Raw genomic sequence first — 14,953 nt, 5'->3', positions numbered from 1 at the left:
AGTAAAATAACATTTCATTAACTGAAAACTTTGCAGGTTTTACTTACATCAAGAGAGGCTTCATTTATAACAATTAGTCCCATGTTCTTTCTCAAAAGTTTACAGGAGTGACCTGTTAAAAACATTTTTGTTTTCAAAAATTTGTTCCACAAAAATCCATTATAATATAACAAACCACTTTCTCCTGTAAAAGAACTCAGCAGAAGGACAAGAAACATCTTTACAGGGAGTTACAGAAAAGAACAAACAGATCTCCCTTAGCTTTGCAAGTTTTTGGAATGCAACTTGCATTAAATTCTGGAATGTCATATAATATTATTTTTTACAAGATACCTTTCTCTCCTGAAAGCAATTTCACTCTAGCAACTTCTATCATTTCTAAATCTGTAATAAAGCCATCAAATAATTGCAAATATAATACCGATGTTAATGGCAGTCTCTTGTTTGTCCCCAGTAAGTATCCAAATTTTTATGTCTGCTTTCATGAGTGTCTCTATGGTTTCAGGCACTTTGTCTTGTAGTTTATCTTCAATTGCCGTTGCTCCAAGCAGCTGAAGATTCTGTAAACATAAAATAGTCAGTACATGCAGTTTTTTCAGTTTAAATTCAGTTTTAATCTTTCAGTTTCTTTTGTTTCACTTTCCATATTCACAAGATTAAAGCTCTCTAAATTCATTAATTTGATTTGGTATCAAGTACTAAAGAACTTCCAGTTTGTTCCTATGATCTTTAAGGTAAGTATCTTTGTGGCTTGACAAACTGTACAGTGTGACCGCTAGAACTTCACCCAATTATTCGGAAGCCCAGCAGCTTGTTCAATAACAGTTACTTTGTCCTGAGGGGCACTTCTCTGATTTGAAGATTTAAGGAGTGCTATTATGATGTCTTCTCTTGCTTGTACAATTTCTCTTCACCTTGTAAAAAAACCAAACAAACCTGTCAATTCATCTTAATCTTTACACTATAATCCTGATTATGTTTGAATTTACCATGCAATAAACCTACATGGTTTTTGTGGCTACAGCCATTATTATACTTCATATTTATGTACCTTTAAAACCAGCTAAAAACCCTGTTAATGGCATGATTATAAACCTAATAGCGTGCAATCCTGGATGCAGCATGGCCTGTATACGACATGCTGAGAAAGCACTTGTGCAGCTAATGAAAAAATTTGTAATGATAGCAGAGTTGCCATGGTGTTAACAAAGTTATATACTTTTAAAGACTGTCTTGTGCATGTCTGGATAAATTGCTCATCTATGTAAACTAAAGTCTCACTATACCCTCACTCTTCTTTTTAATGAATGAAACACTGCAGGTTTTTGAGGCTCCGAATTTTAAGCAGTTTCAATGTAATCTCTCTTATCCCTTCCAAGGAAAAAAAAACAAACCCAAGCCTCCCACAAAAGTCAGGTATCAAAACTTCAAGCAATATTAGCCTCAAGAACTCCCTTTGCTTGTACATTTAAGAGCCACGGAAGCCTTTTTTGTTGAGGCAGTGAAGTTTAAGTGTGTGCTTGGCTACTCCAGCAGCAGCGTTGCCAGAAACTCATGGGAAGTTATCACAGCTCTGCTCTGTGTGAGGCTGCATCTGGGTATCACCTCCCTTTCAGGGCCTTCAGTGCAAGAGAGGCTGACAAAGTGCAGCAAGTCGAGCAGAGGGACACAAAAACAGCCTGAGGCTTGGAGCACACTGTATTAAGAGTAGGTGAGGACACAGGACAAGTTTAACACGGGAAAAAAAAATACGGCTAGGGGAGATATTCTACAGTGCACGGTGAAAGGGCAAGAGGCAATAGTCATGTTCTGCAACATCAGAAATTTTAATTCAGAAAAACGGGAAAAAGTATAGTTGAGTACTAAAAAAAAAATGCCTACAGCAGCTGGGAAAACTTCATCGAAGTGCTGGACAAGCAAAATCAGTCCTGCTTTGAACAGAGATTTGTGTCTAGATGACCGCCAGAAGTCTCTTTCAACCTTAACTACTCTATGGTTCTAAGATCATTATACAATGAAGCAGATTATGTTTGCCTGTTATTACACTTTTTTTACACAGTAGAGCAACCCTGAAAAAAAGGTTTCCACTAGTTTGACTCAAAAGCAATACTTTCCAGCAAGGTAACTACTTGCGGCGAAAACTTTGTCAAATGAATCTTTCCTTCATTTTGATCATCTAAACCACAAGAACTACATGACAAAACTGTCAGTATATTGCTAGACTTTTTTCCGTCTAAGCATTATTCCTCAATAATGATTAAGATTTCATTATGTAAAAAGCAAGGACATTAATTAGAAAACCACCCTCCTTACTGCGCCCCACTCCCCCCCGCAAACAACCACCAACAAAACAAACCAGAAAGCTACGCGTACTTTTTCAATTAGCTCATAGCTCTCCTCAAGTTTGAGCACTCTGTTCTGTATAGCTGTAGAAGCTCGGTGATAGACATCTAACCACTCTCGATAATCACTTTCTGAAATCTCGGCCACAGCAAAACACAGAGTTCTCAAGCCTAAAGAGGGAGAAGATAGTTAAGGATGATTCTGTATTTGTTAGTCCTTTCCTTGATATGCCTGGAATGAGTAACTACTACAAGCTGAATTTGTTCTGTGTTTTATGTCTGCTTATGCTGATTTTCAACTTAACTGATGCATGTCTTGAAGAACTTTTAAAAATATATATAAAGTAAAAATTATATAAATAGCAATTTATTCAACCAAGTAGCTCTTTCAAGGTAGCTGAATGTAATACAGCTGATGTACTTCAGGGGAAAAAATAATGAAATTTTACATAAGATTCAACTGATCTTAAACTCTAAAGAAAACATGAAGTAATTCCAAATAGCACTTGCTGAACAGGTATCAATACATTAGATTTTTAGTAACGCCAAAACTATAATATTGAACTATATTTCTGAATGAAAATTTTATGAACTTAAATGTTGCTATACTGGAAAGCAATAAAGTTAAAAATATATCACCGTAATGTTAGAACTACCCTCTTCTTCACCCCTTCTCCATGTCCTTAGGAAATTCTCAGCTAAAGTTTGAAATTTACCACCTAGAAGCCAACTTGGAATCCATTTACAGATTGAATCCCATCTTACAGGTTCTTTCAGCTTTCCAAATTCTTAAAATAAAATCTTTATGTACAGGCGACATCTGGAAATTTTACTTAACAATCTTTGAACTGGTTGTACTTAACAGATCTTCTTTTCCTTCAGTAGAAACCTGAACTGAGCATTACAGTGAGAATTTGGGACTGCAAGACTATGATAAACCTCTATTTTTTGACAATGCACATTTACATTCTATTTAAGTAGCCAGCTGTGAATGTCCTAACTTCATTTTCATTTATTATGAGATTCTTAGATTTCTAGAGCATGAAATTGGCATAACTCTTTACGTACTGAGAAGAGCATTGCTTTAGCAAAATAATGTCGTATGAAGCCACAATCTGAAGGCAGGTAGATTTAGGAGCGGGACAGGCAGGACCAAGGTATTCAGTGTCTCTGGCCTCTCCACTAGGAGCACCACAACCAGGGATGGCTAAAGGCAATCTTCATTTGTTCACAGGTTTCTATTGTCTGCAGCTCAGCACCATCAGCAATTTCAAAATGATTATGACACCGAGCATGAAATAATGCGTATGTCTTAGATGTAAGACAGTAGTTTAATATCTTCAGGATGAAAACCATGTGTAATCCTAATATCTTAACAAGTGAACAGCATTAGGAACACAGCTTCTCACCATCTAGACCTAAAGAATTAATTTAAGACTAACAAATCAACAATCAAGGGTTTTTTTTGTTTGTTTATTTGTTTGCTTTCTCTGTATAATAAGGGTATGCTAGCAAAGTCCAAAGAAATAAATATGACTTGAGGAGGAATAAAGGAATTTATGACTAATAGTAATACCATTTCCACAATTCTTTCTAAGTATTTTATGCAGATGATAGAATCAAGAAAAGGACTCAGGAATATCAGCAAACAAGTTTTTCAAACTTTTTCTTTTTGAATCAGAGGCTAATTATTTCTTCTGTTTTAATTTTAAAAAGATTAGTGGAAAACAAAATGTCATTAAGTCTGCTTCTTAACAGGCTGGAACAACAACACAGGAAGATTATACACTTTCTCTATTTATCCAAACAGGCATTAACACTCAGGCTTAATAAACGCTTAAATATAAATGCCAGCCATGCTAACCACTTCATTTTTGAACAACACACCAAGAGCATGCAGCAAATGCCAAGGACATACTGTACTGCCACATGAAAGGATACACATGAGAAATTTTGCAACGTCATTGGCTGCAATTTAAATCTGATGCAAAAATAAACACAAATTTCTTTAATCGATTCCAGAGAGAGACGTACTTAATTTTTTTTTTAAGACTGGATTTTATGCTTTTGAAAGGTTAGAAATTCACTCTTTCGAACAGTAAATCTTTTCATCTGTTGAAAAGAAGGGTACAAAAAGTACTTGAACAAACTTCTGAACACTCATGTGCAGTGGTTTTAAAGATGGGTGGAATTTTTCACTTTTTATGTTGATTCATTCCATCCAGCCTGACTGCTAAGAACAAAATGGTATCAGTTTTAACACTGATGTAATGAGAACAGTAATTAAGAATTAGATTGAAAGTTTCATATCAGCTCACACAGGATAGCAGGTATTGATGTATTTTTACCTTTTCTGTCACCAAATATGTAGCTTTATGACCCAAACTAACTTCACATCTAAGTAACTTTTCCTTGACTGATCCTGGTTAGGCCTTTACGAAAGCCCAAACTGGCCAATCACCTCAATCAACCAGATTCATGACCTCAAAGGGTGTATCTGAAGCTTCATGTTGTACCATCAGTCAAATTTGTTTGGGTTTAGTTCTGCTTTCAACTTTATTGTATAATTTATTGTAACTTTGATACTCTAAGATTATTTAAGGCTAACCAAATGTTTCCTGCAGAGATCCTGATATGGAAAACCAACAAAAGAAACAGAACTGTGGCTTACTTCTGCTGTCACTGACAGAATCAAGAGACTGAAGGTGCTGGCCACAGCAGTAATAAAAAATGCTAAATTCCATTATAAACCAAAGAGAAGAATTAGAGAAGTCATATGTGCAACAGGCAGAAAAAGGATTTTTCCTGATACAAGAAGATTTGGCCAGACATCATTTATCAAAAGGTATGGACTGCATTTTAGGAAGAAAATATTTTAATAAAGTTTGCTTTCCAGTGTAAGCTTAAGACACATCAAAGATAATTTTAGTGTTCTAGTAAAAGCGTACTAAAAAAAAAATGAAGAGGTAAAAAAAATTCCAGTTCGAATTCCCATAACTATTAGATTTCTGCTTCCAACTACTCTCTCCCAAGTCATCAATAAACTAAACACTATCATACTTCACAGTACAACACTCTAATCCTCTACTAAGACATCAGAGAGGGGGCACGGCACAGCAGATGTAGGAATTGTGCTAGAACTTACATGAAAGCAGAAACCTCTCTACAGTCTACTTTCCTGCCCATGTCTACACTGTGGAAGCCACTATTATTAAATAACTAACTGGTTGGTTGTATCATTCATCTTCATTTCATGGTCTTCAAGATTTTACTTGCTATTCCTACTTCATGAACCATCGTGGAGGGGTTCCTCACCTTCAGCAACTGCTTTGCAAGAGTCATTGTCAGAACAGCAAAGAAACCAAAACACACCACATGGAAAGCTAGTGCTGACAATTCCCTTTATTGTGACTGTGACAAAATAATACAGCGTAAAGCTACCTTAAAAGCACTACACTAGTCATTTCCAAGCATTTTCACTTTAGCTGCTTCTTCCTTTTGTGCCATCCCCACAGAAATTCATCGTGCGAGGGACATCAAAGTGGTCACGGGAAAGAGAGCTTCACAGAAACAAACAGTGTGCAATGTGTTGGCTTGTTAGAAAAAGATATTTTGTTTCAAAGACTCCACTGTGTACTGAGTGGGTGTTTGTGCTGGTTTGGTTTTTTTTTTTCTTTTTTTTTTTAAGCATGAACTTACTGAAATGTCTCAGGAAGAGGAAGATCTTTTTTAGGAGGCGTTACTGAGACATAATTTTCAAACTTAATGTAAATAAAACATTATAGCAACATAAAATTGCAAAACTGAAAAGTTGAGCAGTAACTGAATTTCATATTTAGTTTTATACTGAATAATATCACCCACCTTCTGTAGCAAACTGCTCTAGATGTTTTAAGGTGATTTCTTTGTATTTTGAAGTTTCAGCAAGACGGTCATAAATTACTGTATCCTACAAAACAAATAAAATGAGCTCAGAACAATTTAATAGAAAAATGTCTTTTGGGGTTTTTTTGTTTGTTTGTTTGGGTTTTTTTGTGTAGACAATACAAATCATGCATGAAAATGGCAGAAAAACATGCAGCACTGTATTAATTTATTTCAGCGTCAAAAATGAATAGAAGTAATTTTCTTTCAGAGGAAGGAAAAAAAAACATTCCAAATGCTCAGATTCTCTAAATTTACAAATTCTGCCATGATGCAGTTTTTCTGTCCTACTTTTTTTGCCTTTATTTCCATCCATTTTGAGAAGTGCTGCATCTTCCTTTAGCTTGCCATGTGAATTCTCTTGATCCCTTAAAATGCTGTCCTCCTCTTAATATTAAACCACCATTCTCAGATTTTTGTAGCCAGCTTGATTTACAGAATATTAACAACAATTTATTCTCTCCACTTGAGAAGATACAGAATGGACATTTATATTCAGTCAATTTCATTTTTTTAAACCAGTAAGGAACCAGATTTGCATCCCCCTCAAACTTGACATAAGATACACAGAACAAGAACTAATGAGCAACTCCGCCATTTCCAGACACATTATGATTAAGATATCTTCCAACAGATACAGTTTTCAGGAAAATTTTCTTCTGGCATAACATCAATGGTAGGTTAAAATTCCCATCTAGTCAGTTATGCTAGATTACTATGTCTACCTCGTGATTCATGCTCAGCAAGTAACTAATAGATTAAACCATATGTTCATCCATTTTCTTGGAACATGGAAGCAGTTAATAGGAAGTATAAAGGCATTAGTTCAGTACAAAGAATAAGATGAACAGGTCTGTCATACCTTCATAGGCAGTTAGTAAAAAAAGGATATTAACTAGTTCATAACATTAAACAGCTACACAGCAAAATTATGTAAATTGAAAAAGGCATCAATATTCCTTCCCCCACATTTTCAATGTTTTGACTGCAGTTATAACAAACTCTTGCTTTCGTGTATTTGTACTGGTATCACATATGCTTTGACACAGTGAAAACAGAATAAAACTCACAGCTCCTTTGCAGTAGAGTCTTAACTTCCCTGACGGTGTGCGAACTATCACTGACATTCTCTTCCTAGAGCTGAAAGAGAAATAAATGCCCGATATAAGGTGGTTCATAAATATAAATATTTACCATCAGTTTACCTAAGTATATCAATATATGTCTCACATTAGACAAATGAAAAGAGGGGCTATCTATTCTGAATTATGTTGTCAAGTGACTGGGATGGAAAAACAGTTTTACTGTCTAATAGAGTGAATATTGGTTTTCTGTGTGTAGTTCTGTAGGCCTTCTTCCTGTAAAAACAAATCTGAGGATCTTCACCTTCATCTGAATACTGCCTACTGGTCACAAAAAAGCATCTTAAAGCACAAAGCACTTGTAACCAATATTATAAAAAGAGTTAGTGCATCGCAGACTATTTCAGCGTTTTCTTCCATCCCAGCCAGTGTCTCTTGTACGCTGTACTGTGCTGCAATCCTGTCAGCCATCCCAGGGTTTCATTCATCACACAAAATTTTAAGTATGCTAAGATTTGGAAGGGGGTTTGCCTCATTTTAACCAATCTCTGGCTCTCAGTTGTCAAAGCATACTTCAGATTCCAGATCATGTCCAGTTGAAATGTGTATTTATAACACAATCCTTTCAAACTTCAACATTTTAAATAAATCCACAGAAACTATTCAGGAAACAAACCACATTTCTCATACAACAGTTTACAGTTCACACTAAAATACACAAGAGAGCGCTAAATGGTCCTTTCACAATTTTGGTTCCTGTTGGAACTGGATCTCATTTATAGATCAAACAGCATTATTGTACGGATGGTTCTTGAAGTTCAGACCGCCGTGGAAGACTGGAACATATGGAGATAGGTGGAGGAAAGAATTTTATAATTACTGGTGAAGTAAACCGACTGAATAGTATCTTCAATAAGTATTTTCCTATTCTATCTGTGTGTGCACTTGGCTTCAAGTACGGATATCTGAATAGCAATATTAAATTGTATTTCTACTAGGAATATTGTATGACAGCATAAACTCCTGCAACTTTTTCTCCATTTTTTTCCCTAATCCAAAAAACGTGAGATAAACAGAATTCCAAAACCCCTTAGACAGTGTCCAGTTGGGGATCTTCTTAGCCAACCGTGGAGTAATTCAGATCATCTAAACTGCAGTTACACTGCCTAAAATAAAAGCAACTCTCAGACCCACTTTGAGTCCTGGCAAGATTATCTAGCCTACTGCTACTTAAATTCATTACACTTGCTTGAATGTTCAGTAAAGGAACTGTGGAGGAATTACAGTAATTTAGGGTTTGTAGATATAAAAAAATTTATATATATATGTCCTTGACAGGTAAAAACTCATCAGGTTTTGTTCTTGTTTTGCAATATCAGAAAACTGCAATCCTGAAGTTCTGCACACAGCTGCCTATCAATCTACCAAAGATGCAAAAACCTATGTTTTCCTTTAGCATTCTGCAACTTCAGCTATAAAGACAGATATTGAATCTTGACTGACATACATTTTCTTAGTAAAACTGCAATAAAGCTAATGAGCAGGACTCACCATCAAGGACTTCTAACTTTTTATGAGCCTTTTCATTGCAGTGACAGTTTTATTTCCTTTTCTTGGCGAAATACAGAAAACCACAAAATTGCACTACTACAAATAACTGCCAGCGTGAGGTCATTCGTTTTGTTTTGTTTTCTTCACCATAGGGGTGATATGAGCAGCCATAAATGTGACCTTGTTATAAGGCGAATAATGCTGAGCAGAAGATGTCTGCTGAAATACTGACAAAAAATGCCAGCCTAGGAACCAGAAACACCCTTAAGAAGTGCAGCTGGCACTTCTGAAGCACAGCTGGGTACCTAGAAATCAGAGACATCCTGAGGTACTATCAATAAGCACAAAACAAGGAACTGTCACCGCAATTTACTGTCTGGAAAGGTGCAAAAGTCTAGCAAAGGGAGAAAACATTCTGAGAGAGTAGGAATTGACAAATGCTATTGGGTGTTCCAGCTGAAAGAACAGGAAAACAGTCTGGAAAAATAAAAATCGGTCCGAGAGGAAAAAAAAACCTCATCATCATCTACTGGCTGTCCCAAGTGAAAAACAGAAATCAGTAGCGTCTATTGACTGCTCCAGGTGGTGGTGTCCTACGCCTTCTTATGTCTCTGCCATATAAAAATGACTCACTTTTACCCAAAATAGAGCCTCTCTCTGCAAACTCTCCCTGCATGAATTTCTCTCCTAGATAAGTTACTGGACTATCACCAGGGACACCATCTGACTCCAGACTCTCGCTCTTTGAGATGAGACTTTGTCCATCATCCACTTTAAGGCCTCGTTCCTGGGAGTGGTTTGGTGAGCACTGTACCCATATTGTTTTGAGTAATATATATGTGTGTGTGTGCAGGCACGCATATATAAAACTGATTTTAAGTGTATTTCTTCACTACTGATAATTTAGTAGGAACTTGTAATATATGGAAATATATACTTGCTGCTACTGTTAAAATACAAATGTACTTTATTACTCATGCGTATACTTGCTTTACTAATAGTAATTTTTACTAATCTGTAAAGAAGAAATTTAGAAAATAAAGCCTCCGTGCACTTGTGTGTTATAGAATCCTGCGAACCCACTGTCGTGATCTCAATATACCCACAGGCCAGGTAATCCTTAGGGTCCTGACAAGGAGGCAGAACAGCTGGCAATTCCCATGGAGTTGCCATGGGATTACAGATGGACAGAAGCATCTTAAGGTGCCAGGAATATCTCCCTCAGGCACAAGAACAACTCTTTGCTTCCTTGAGCTTAAGGTACCACAGCAGTTGTGTCACCTGAGCAGAATATCTACTGGAGGCAACCTAAACTCAGCACAAGTTACCACGACAATTCATTCCACAGAGATTAGTACTACATTTTAGGAGTAACTGTCAGCTGGTTAAAAATTATCAGTTGTTTCCTGTATGCTTACCCATCAGTTAGATTGAGAGCTACTGCCTGGCCATGAACTAAGTGTGATTAGCATATTGTGTAAGTCTACTACTTTGATTTTCACAGGCACAATTATGATCACTGTAAAAAGAGAATACCGTAAAAGACAACTCTACCAAACATCCCTACAAGTTTTACTTCTGTAACATATTTCTCCAAAAGACTATCCTATCAAATATTGACATTTGTACTCTACTTGCAGAAGAGTCTTACCTGGCTTGTACTGGAAGGTGGCAAGGAATTAATTTGCATTTTTTCTGGGAAAAACTTATAACACCTGGAAACTCTTTATAGTTTCATCACTACAGCTAACTTCCCTGAAGGTACATGCTCCTACTCATACAGATGGTGTTATGTTTTGGAGCCAAATTTTCTCCTCCTGTGGAACAAGGGTGACCTCTAGTGCTTCCAACAAGTCAGTTCCAAGCAAAGCTAATATTACAGATTAAGAACAAAAACAGCTATAAAAACTGAATGCTTAATCAAGTTGGGTGTTTAGTATTCACTAAAAAAAACTTAATCCTCCAACGATTAAGATTTAAAAGAAATTCTTCTTTCTCCATAAAGTATCACTGTTTAAATTATAATTTTAGACTGGCACAAAAGTTTTAAAATATCTATGAAATCAAGACAAAGATCAAAACCAGAAACAAAGTTGGAATCCTTCACTGTTACATCATGAATGCAGTATCAACTTTCAGAGATCTCAAACACCACCACCACGCTTTGCACTACACACTTGCTAATTTTCCAGAACAGAAAGTAGTGCCTATTGAAAAATGAAACCATGACATAAATCTGATAAATTTCAAAATTGTCCTCTACAATACATAAACCCAACATTAATTGCAAGCAGCCATTAAAAGACATTCTGAACTACAAAAATTACTTTCTGTTGCATTATTTTTGTTCGTGGCGATCTTTGTTTTACATTTTAGTGCTATTATTATAACTATGGGCAACTACTTTGCTCATTTCACTCAACCTACACATATTCAGCCCATCTGGCCAGTATTGCCTTGGATTTTTATTTTTTGATCTTTTTGCTTCTTCAGCTAAGCTCAAGGCAAACATAATAGGACAGGAAGGAAAACAATGATCCCTTTCTATAGGCACAATTACAAGTAATCATTCTAGGTAAAAAAAGAGCTTCCTCTGCGTACAAGTCCCTTCCCCATCCTGTGCCAAAGTAAGCAATGGGCCTACATGAATACTTAGAACACAGACAGCATACATGGCCACAATTTAAGCAGATTCACATAACAAGTGAAACTGCATCCAGATTTTTTATGGGTACCTTTATAATTCCAACAGCTTCGACAGAAATTTTTTATTGAAAGCAAAGTTTGTGATAAACTCAGTTTCTAAGAAAACTAACTGGCCAATGCTCAAGTGATGCTGCTCAGAAGAGAATGGATTTCAGTCCATAGTATTTAAGAAGTCATAATTAAGCAAGTATATTTAAAGTCAAATGCAAAATTTCATTCTGTTAGTCAAAGCAGACACAAGTTATACATAACACTTATTTGAATCTTCTCCCTGTCCTCAAATATAAAATTTTTAATAGATCACATGGTGACAGGGTTTTCATAAATACATTTAAAAGTTCAAGTACTTTCCTATCCTGTCTTTTCACAACATTTTTTAAAGTTTTGAGATCAAGGTTTATTTCAATCTTTACACAAAAGCAAAAGTGAAAAATATTAGCCAAAAAGGAGATAGCAGAAACAAATATATGCCTCTGAACATTTTTTACAATAAAACTAGAAGTGTGATCTTAACCATAAACACTGTCAGTCATATGAACACATTACAGTGATAAAACCACACGACCTGCATACAGGTGCAAACATTTTTATCTGTAAGAGAAATTCATAAAGTATTTTCACAAAAAGACACTAAGTGCACAACATGCTGTTTACCTTGTAAATTCCAGGACGTTTAGCAGTTCATATCTCTCTTCCTGTCCCAGCTGAAGAATAAAAAATAATTTTTTTTTTTTTTTAGAAAAAGAGAATTAATGCAAGAAACCCCAAGCGAAAGAACCAAAACCAACCAAACAAGATCTCAATGCATATGTACCATGATGCAGTTATTCAGAAATTATTTAACGCAGCAAGAGTAAATACAGCAAATTATAATGTTACTCCAATGTACTTACAGACTCTATGATCACTGAGTCAGGTGTCCTTCCAGTGAATACAAAACGAAGATGCCTGGCTGCTCTGACCAATGCTCCTTCATCTGCAACAAGTCAATTAGTTACTTTGCAGACGTACCAGAAAAACTGTTAGCCCATGATTTAATGGACACAGTTCAAGCTCTTCTACTTTTGGCTTCCTTTTTCCTTTACAGATTTTTAAGATTAGATGTGGTGCTGGAAAGAACTCTGTTTCTCCTGTCAAAACTAATGAAATGAGTTTACAGTTCAGAGAAAATAAGCCCCCCAAAAGGAACACGCCTCTCAGCTCAGTAAGGAGAATATCCTGTTCAAAGCACCTAGGCAAGCACCTTCCTCAGTAGGGCACTGGACAAGGTGTATTTCTTTTTGTGTAAGTTCTGTTTTAGAACAAAAGAGAAGTCATTCATGTAAATAGCAGATAACTTCAATGCCTACATTCAGAAAACATTTTAAGCAGCAACCGAGCCTCCCATAGGCATCTGTTCTCTCCAAATGGCTCAGAATGTCAGAATGGAATTTGTTCGTAATGCCCAGTAAAACATTGCCATGGCCCAGTTAGCTTTATTTGTGGCCCTACCTCTGCCCTTGTCTTCCAGTTGTTGAAGGACAGAATTTAGAGAGACAGCCAGCTAGGAGCTGGGGCAGACAGGGAAGAGGAAAGCTGGAGACCTTCTGCCCTTCAAGTAATTTCTCCCATCATAACTTGTTATAATACATCAGCTCAGCAGAGCTGAGCAGATTTTAATCATTTTGCCTTGCTTCATCATTTCCTGAATTCAAAAATTGTCTATGAACCACAGTAGGCTTGAACCAGACCTTTTGCACTATAACCTTTTCTCACTCTTAGTAGAACTTATCACAACTGTTATCCTATTAAACACATTATTCTTCATTTTTTAATTACAAACACAGTATTTGTTCTAAATCAATACCATGGTTACCAAGTACAGAATAGGTTCATAAGCCAGAACATGAATTTGTCTCCTGGTTTGATTTTTATTTGCATTTGAGCAGTTCCTTCAGGCTTCCACAGCAATCTGACACGACCTTAGGAGTGCTGTGTGGTTAATCACTCTTTGCTGTTACATAATCCACAGGATATTCATATGTATTTTCTAAAGCAAATGAAAAAAGTCTAAATCCTTTTTTGACAAAACTGATTTTAGCTGACACCAATTCTTTGAGGGATATGTTTTCTTTTTTTTAATTTTTGAAGATATTTCAAACCTAATAAACTTTGAATAATATTTGTTTGTTGAGTTGATAGAGTACTACATGTTCACTCGATTATTTGAGTCTCACCTGGAGATGCTGCTTGATATATAATTTTATCACCTTCTCTTTCTGGAACTGCTGTATGACACACTGCCATCATTGTCAAAAACTCACATATTATAGGTGCAGTTGGCTAAAAAAAAAAAATATGTCAGAGCGTGATTAATCACTTAAGCAATAACTAACTGAAAAGTAATAATAGATACGGACAAATAACAGTCAAGAAAAACCACGACAGATTTTTCCTCTCTTCTTCAAAAACTATCAACAACTGAACAAAACAGACATCATTGGAAAAAACAGAAAAAAAGGGCTTGATCTACTTAACATGTATCAGCAACAAACAATGACAAAAATATTAATGAGGGCATGCTGATTTTGTGTAAATATGTAATTTATTTATTTTCCTTCTAAGGACATAAACTTTTGACTTACTGAAAGCAATGGTTTAATTTCACAAAACAATGGTAATTGTTTCTATATAACTTACATGATTGCTTTGAAGATTCTCCAGTAATGATGAGTCACTAAATGTTTTTTCTTCTCCATTTTGTGAGCCTTGCCTAGAAATAATTAGCAGAAAAGAGATCATCATTAGCATATTCTTAACAAGTCATATACAAATCATCCACACTACTGTGCTAAAATCAAATACAAATTTTGGTTTGTAGCTGTTACAATACAGGCTGCAATCACATACTGGGAGAACAAGAGGTGAAAAGGTACTTGGTTTCACATCTCCAAAGGTTATTAAAGGAACCTTGATTTATGTAAATACACTTAAATCCAGGTTAGTTTTTCTGCTGACTTCAGGTAATGTAGGACGAAGTAACAATAAACCTACAACGTAAGACTGTGGCTTCTTGTCTTCTGATCTCTTGAATGAGATTGTTGAAGGAACTCAGAACAAGATGTGCCCAAAGAGATCACATTTCTTTGAGAAATTCGCAGGTTTGTAATAGGTTTTCAAATGTTTGCAGAAAAGAAAGTCTGACATCTGAAAGGGGTAAGCAAACTGAGTTCAGACATCAGGGAAGTTTGCATGGAAAGGGTTTGCTTTTTATTAATCATGAACAAAAAGGAACCTAGCAAACTGATGGATAAAGAAGACACAGCCACAGTGGTGAAGTAGGAAGGGACTGAAGAGATGCAAGGTGGA

The 14,953-nt window shown here is 35.9% G+C and overlaps 1 protein-coding gene across 4 annotated transcripts in view; it reads right to left on the bottom strand.

The window, feature by feature from the left end:
• Positions 1-14,953, bottom strand: part of ATP8A1 (ATPase phospholipid transporting 8A1) — a 109,819-nt gene that overhangs the window by 51,919 nt on the left and 42,947 nt on the right. For all 4 annotated transcript variants that reach the window (XM_065633709.1, XM_065633706.1, XM_065633708.1 and 1 more), the window contains 9 exons: positions 14,285-14,357; positions 13,822-13,927; positions 12,499-12,581; positions 12,260-12,309; positions 7,337-7,406; positions 6,207-6,291; positions 2,374-2,513; positions 422-560; positions 48-112 (listed from right to left, as the gene is read on the bottom strand). In XM_065633709.1, coding sequence (XP_065489781.1) covers positions 48-112; positions 422-560; positions 2,374-2,513; positions 6,207-6,291; positions 7,337-7,406; positions 12,260-12,309; positions 12,499-12,581; positions 13,822-13,927; positions 14,285-14,357 — 811 coding nt within the window. The remainder of the gene's footprint in view (positions 1-47; positions 113-421; positions 561-2,373; positions 2,514-6,206; positions 6,292-7,336; positions 7,407-12,259; positions 12,310-12,498; positions 12,582-13,821; positions 13,928-14,284; positions 14,358-14,953) is intronic.

Source organism: Caloenas nicobarica, chromosome 4 (genome assembly GCF_036013445.1).
Source record: "Caloenas nicobarica isolate bCalNic1 chromosome 4, bCalNic1.hap1, whole genome shotgun sequence".
NCBI lineage: Eukaryota > Metazoa > Chordata > Aves > Columbiformes > Columbidae > Caloenas > Caloenas nicobarica.
This window is presented reverse-complemented; position numbering and strand designations above follow the sequence as displayed.